This window comes from Manihot esculenta, chromosome 1, assembly GCF_001659605.2.
Source record: "Manihot esculenta cultivar AM560-2 chromosome 1, M.esculenta_v8, whole genome shotgun sequence".
Lineage (NCBI taxonomy): Eukaryota > Viridiplantae > Streptophyta > Magnoliopsida > Malpighiales > Euphorbiaceae > Manihot > Manihot esculenta.
Genome location: NC_035161.2, coordinates 14585689 through 14592582, shown reverse-complemented (window position 1 = coordinate 14592582; position 6894 = coordinate 14585689). Strand labels below are relative to the sequence as shown.

General features: G+C 25.8%; 1 protein-coding gene across 1 annotated transcript; it reads left to right on the top strand.

Annotated features, from left to right (window-relative positions):
* Positions 1-5317: 5317 nt before the first annotated feature.
* Positions 5318-6116, top strand: LOC122723361. Its single transcript, XM_043955450.1, has 4 exons — positions 5318-5582; positions 5818-5826; positions 5858-5966; positions 6066-6116. The coding sequence occupies exons 1-4, from the start codon at positions 5338-5340 to the stop codon at positions 6114-6116; spliced, it is 414 nt and encodes a 137-aa protein (XP_043811385.1). The 5' UTR covers positions 5318-5337.
* Positions 6117-6894: the final 778 nt, after the last annotated feature.

Sequence of the window (6894 nt, the reverse complement as noted above, 5' to 3'; positions counted from 1 at the left end):
ACCGTATCTATCTCTTCTAGCAAGCTAGAAAGAGAGTGAAAAGCTTTTCCTTCTCCCACGTTAAGTGTTCCCGGATCACTAACAAGAACTAAAAAAGTCTTGTATAAAGGAGTGTATCCTAGCTAAAAAGAAAGATGTAAAATTAAGCTACTAACGCTTTCATTAAGATTGGCTAGCTTCCATAAATTGGACCAGAGATGGGGGCGATAGATATGGAGGAATCTTAGACCTTTCCAATGGTTGAGGGAATCGAAAATAAGCATTTCACGACCGAACTACATGGTTCATTCGCCCCTACTTGGGCTTGGAAAAAAACAGCTTCTTTTGCTCGCTACGGGAACGGTTATCGCATTTTCTTCTTTTGACTTCAGTCCCTTTGCTTATATTGGATGGAGGTAACGGGCCACCACACCACTCTGATTAGCCTTGCATTAGTTATTGGTCTCATTTGGTTCTGCAACCTCACTCAACCCTAACCCTCTCCTCACACCCACAGCCCTTGATACGGATCCAATAGGGCAGATTTCTAACAATAGTGTGGAGCAAACTTATACCATTCAAATGGATTAAAAGGAGTTCAAAATCATATCCATATCATCCATATGCATTTGGGGCGTGTTTCAACTCATATGGGGCAGATTTGGTGCAATACTTGCAATCATAGGCTTAGGGAGCCTAATCAAACCTATGGGCCAAAACTACATAAAGGGAAGCCTAAAGTGAAGATCAAGAAAGGCTTTTGTGAAGATTCAGTTTTGTTATGATGGGCTTGCTATATTTTATTATTTAAACACTTGTTTTATTTTAGTTTTGTTTGGACTTGTATTCTAGCCGTATTTTATCTTTTTAAGTTTTAGAGTGTTGGGCCATGTTTTGGGCTTATGTTTTAATACTTATGTGTTTGATGTGTTATTTTAGTGTGTGATTGGGCTTGAGCCTTATATGTGTTTCGACCAGGCCTAAGTAGAGTATCTTAAGGTTTTATTTGTTTTCTCCTCACGATATAAGGATAACAAACACTTGTAAGAGGCAGCTTTTAATCAAAATTTCAGAATTCTTTTCTTGCCTTTGGCGTGTATTGCTTTGAGTGAGAGTGAGGATTTGCTTTCATCAATTGCACCAGGAATCTTGGCTAACTTATCAACTATTCGTTGTGGTGTTTGTCAGATTCTCATCTAAATCCTTCGATCATTGGTGTTTCAGCTTCTCTAGGTTTGGGGTGCCATAGGAGGTGGGTTTATCTACTTGTAAACTAATTATTAAATCTATTTGTATAACTGCTATTTTGTTTAATGAATCTGTTTATAATGTAAACTAATTATTTTTTATTTAAAAAATTATAAATAAGATTTATACAAATAGAAAAAAGTTTTTTAACCCATTTATAAATTAAATTACAAACGGAGTTTTTTTTTTTTTTTAAGTAAAAGATCACACACTACCCCTAACAAGAAAACTCACCTCACCATTATAATAAGCTCATGTAACTCCAAAAGTTTGTTGGAACTTCTAGCTTTCATATTGTACGGCATTGGTCATTGCTGATAGACAATCACAACCAGAGAGGAAATTACCCAAGCTTAAAGACTCTAGGTGTGTCCAAAATGGGATCCCAACATTAAACCATAAACTTAAAAGAGTAAAACAGAAGAAAACTCAAACCCCAAGTCTTCTCTGCAGGCTCTATGCTCAACACCAACGACTACCAGAAAGAAAAATCGGCACCATGATACTTTCATCATGTCATAGCCATGGAGGGGTCAATTTGAGACTTAATATCCTCCAGCGCCAATTCTATCAATCTCTCTAAACTCCAATAGCTACTAACCAATGCAGAGCTCTTTTAAGGTCAAAAACAGATCTCAATAGAGTATTTTATCAACCAACAAAAGATAACAATATATATAAGGCTCATTTCCTGGGCATAGGAGCCCCATGCTAAATCTCTCGCTCCTCTTTTTTCTCCTTTTATGTATTGGAATTTTATAATATATATACATAAATAAAAGCTATTAATTGTTTAAATGTTAAAATATAACTGAATTTGGTGGTAGTGCATTCACAATCTGAATTAACTATTTTTTCAATAAAATAATTTGTCATTATAAATTAAAAAATTATGACTATCTTACTAATTGATTTTATAACTAAGTTTGTTAGAGTAAATTTGTCTAGAACTAAGTATTGGTCGGTTTGGTTCGATACAGAATTAAACCGACTAAAACCGATTTAACAGAATTAAGTGCTTGTTCTCTCGAGCATATAGCAATGATAAAGAATTTAATCGGCATAACTATTTATTTATTACAATAACAGTAATTTATCCTTTAAACTAATTTATTATGAAAAATTGTGTGTATTTATTGCAATAACAGTAATTTATAGTTTTAAACTAATTTATTATGAAAAATTATGTGTAAGAATAAAAAGATAATTTTTTATCAGAATAAATAATATTTTGTCACAATTTTATTTGCATTTAATGATCAAAATACATAGTTTTATAGTGAGTAAATAATATACCGTGATAAAATTATTTTATTCACATGACAATGTTATTTATAAAAAATTATATGATAAAGAAAGTAATTTAGAGCATATGCCAAATAATTCTTGACAAAAGTACTTAATGTGATAAATTTTTTTATGAAAATAAGTAGGCATAATAAATACTTTTCATTACCTTAATAATAAAAAATTTAGGTAAATTCTCATGAAGGGTGACATTTTTTTTGATAAAAGAATATTTAAAACTATAAAATTGAAACATATGATAATTGAAATTAGGATAAAAATAACAATTATTTTAAAAGTAATCAAATTATCTTGATAAAATATTTTAAAATAAAGATAAAAAGTGTTTCATAATAATATTTTGTCAATTTTAAATAATTTTTATTTTTTGTTTAACTATCAACAATAATTTTATATTTAATAAATTAAATCTCCATTTATTTATAAAAAATTATTTATATTTAAAAAATATCTTTTATAAAAATATTTTTTAATAAGATAATTTATTTTTTATTATTTAATTAAAATATTAAAAATAAAATATATTAATAAATTTATATATAAAAACTTAATAAGATTTTTAAAATTTGAAAAATAACTTTCTCCTTTAAGAAAAATCAATTTCTTTAAAATAATTTAATTTTAAAAAATATTTTTCATTAAATTTTTAAGTATCCAAATATTAAAAAATATTTTCTATAAAATAAAAAATTTTAAATCATAATTTTTTTTTCATACATGTATCATAGTTTTTGTTCGTTAAATGCATGTATCATAGTTGCTCTAAAATAAAATTAGATAACATATGAAATATAGTGTTTAAATTTCATTAAATATATAAAGTCAATGGCATAACAAAATATATAATACCCTTAACGAACATTTAAGATATGAAAATTAAAAGTAGTTCATTTATAATTAATTCATTGATAAAAATATAAAAATTTTAATTTATTGATGCTCTCTTCTTAATTTATGTAAAAAATAAAATATAATTAAAAATAGATCACATAAGCATTAAGAAAATATTGAAAATACTAAAATTACTGGTATCAATATTAAATTAATTTCTAGGAAAACTATTAATAAAATTTAAAGCAAAAAATTAATGAAAAAAATAAAACTCTTAACTAAAATATATATCACATACTTTCTAAAGAAATAAAACAATTCCCTCCGCCCATTTATTGGCATTTTAATTCATAACATTGACTTTTTATTTTGATGAGATTTTGTAAAATGTTAGATTATCACATGCTTATTGGCATATTTTTTATTTGCTCATTGATCATTTTGGTGTTTGTATTCAATTTTTTTCAACCGTATAAAAAAGTTTTTAATTCTCAATTTTTATTTGATTTTAACCTAAAATTTCTTTTAATAACAATAAATTTATTACTAATGCATATTGAATTACTATTAATAAAATTGAGTTGCAATCATCCTGTTAATAATTACGTTAAATAATAGAAATTTATCCAAAATCTTACATTTATAAATAAATTTAATTATTAATATTATTATAATTAATATTAAATAAAAGTTAAAATTATTTTATTAATAATTTTAATTATATCAAAACCTCTATTATAATTTATAATTTAAAATTTAAATAAATTTACCATTTTAAATCAAATAAGTAATACTAATTGATTTAAATTATTTTATTTATTAGAATAAAATTAACAAAATTATATATATTATTAAAATTATTCATGATAATTTAAAATTATTACATGAAAATTAATTTTTATTAAAAAATAATATAAATTTACTATTCAAAATTATAAAAATTTAAAATTATTATTCATATACTTACATTCTAATTTTATTATTTTTTATATAAAATTATATAAATAATAAGTTATATGAAAATTAAAATTTTATTATTTATAAAATAAATCACTACTATTATAATGAGTATAAAAACTGTTTATAATATGAGATCGACATCTATTGTATGTTTTGCTTCTTTTAATGAGTGCCAATATGTTGGAGAACAAAGCAACTCACTTGATTGATTCCTTCTTTAATATGATTTTAATTTATATTCTTTGATCTTTCTCTTTGAGAGTGCCATGAAATCCAAGAACGTTCTAAACTTTTTTAAATTTTAATTTTAATTTATACCTCTATTTAAAGAAAGAGATAAAGAAGAAAAGACATTTGATTTTTCATTAATTTCGTCTACAAATCCTACCTTGTTTTTGAAATGAAGAGTATTCATAGAAATATTTTCTCTGCTCTTACTTAGAGAATTAGAGGATTGATCACGAAAATCAGATCATAGTGATCAGAAAGATGCAAATAAAAAGGGATGTGGTTTCAAGTGGTTTGCTTTGATAACTACTTGAAATTTCCTTCTCATCCTTTTCCACCATAAAAATAATTACAAAACCTGCTCTAATACTATAAAAAAAGAGATAAGAAAAGGAAGAGATGGAAGATTTTCTTTTTGCATATTTATTCTGCAGAGTGTAAGTATATATATATACAATTTGTGCTTTAATCATTTCGTGTGATTATACTATTACAATCAATTAACGATTCCTAAAATTAAGATATCACGATTTGTCTAATATGAAGGAGAAAGATCAACACTCTTGTTTTTTTTATTATTGGTATATGTCATCTAATTTAAAAATAAATAAAATAATTTAAAAAATTTTAAAAAATCAATTTAAAAAAGAATCCGACCGTTGCAAACCCATTATCCTCCAACTCTCCACGTATCTTGAAGCTGTCTCATTCGATCAAAGGAGATTTTTCCCTTCAACTCTATCCAAACAACAACCCAGAAAGAATCCCTCCTCCGAGATAGCAATGGTGAGCGATGAACCGAAACGGAGTCCATCGGAGCAAAGGCAATCAGACCCTGTTGAAACTGGCCAAAACGTTGAGGGTTTGTTCAGTCCAAGATTTAAATCTTTGGCTGCCATGGCTGGTTGGGATGAGGAATCCATCCTTATTGCCAGCCTTATAGTAGAAGACACTCCTGATCGACAGTTTAAGCACAAGAAACGCTCTGATTTGCACTTCAAAACTCCACCATCCGCCAGTTCAAGAAGGTAACACATTCACCATCTTTGTTCAAAGATAACAAAATGATTTTCTTGAAAATTGAAATTAGCTGTTTCTGTGTTTAATAGAAAACGCAGAGTCCAATTTTGATTTCTGTCCCCGCTATTAGCCTTGAAGAAGAAGAATTACCTGAAAAACAAGGTAACCATTAAGAATTGGGCTGTTGAGATATTTTCTACGCGGCTTGAAAATTGATTTCTTTTTTATTATATTGATGGGCAGAGAATCATCAGAAGGAAAAAACAGAAATTGTGGCTAAGGAAGAACGTAAAACAGAAGGAGATGAATTGAAGAAAGATGATTCTGGTGTTTCTTGCTCGAATTCAGTCTTTCCTTGCATGGATAAGCTCAGAGAAGAGCTTTCTTGTGCAGTAAGTCGCTCGATCTCTCGTACTGATTTCTAGATTTCATATTAATTGATTCAGGCAATCTGGGTTTTCATTGTTTTTAATGATCTTGATGTTTGGCAGATTTGTTTGGAGATTTGCTTTGAACGTACCACTTCTTGTGGACACAGGTAAACGAAAAGTTTATTTGTCATATATTTATTCATATGACAATATTATTTGTCACAAATTATATGATAATAAAAGTAATTTTGGAGCATCACAAGACAAAAATAATAATTTTTTTATGTACATAGGTAGGCATAGTAAATATTTTTTATTATTTTAATAATAAAAATTTAGATAAACTGCATGAACATTTTTTTATGAAAAAAAATATTTAAAACTACAAAATTGATATATGTGGTAGTGGAAATTTAAATTTATTTATGTACCGACCAACAAATTAAAAAATAAAAAAAATAGTGTATTAAATAGATTATAACAAAAGAACACTTTAAAAAAATAAATTATAACAAGAGAACACTTTAAAAAATATAATCATCTTAATATTTATAATACAAATCATATTTAAAAAAAATATATAATGGGTTATAAAATTAGTGTTTAAATTCCATTAAATATATAAAGTGCAAAAAAAATATATAATGCCCTTAACCAACGTTTAAGACATAAAAATTAAAAGTAATCCACTTATAACTATTTTATTAATAAAAATCAAACAATTCAATATTTATCATATTAATATATTTTAATAAATAATAATTAAATAATTTAATATTTATCGTATTAATAGTTTTTAATAAATAATAATTTAATACTCAATTATAAATTAATTACTTATCAAATACTTTTATTAAATAAAATATTATTAAATAAATATTTCCATAGGTTCAATTGTATTAATAAGACTAATAAACTAATTTAAAAAAATTAAAAAATAATATTTAAA

Bases quoted from the DNA above. Each gene is read 5' to 3' on its own strand.
- LOC122723361 (XM_043955450.1), top strand. From the start codon at position 5,338: ATGGTGAGCGATGAACCGAAACGGAGTCCATCGGAGCAAAGGCAATCA. The intron at 5,967-6,065 runs GTAAGTCGCTCG...GATGTTTGGCAG, and splicing joins GAGAAGAGCTTTCTTGTGCA to ATTTGTTTGGAGATTTGCTT.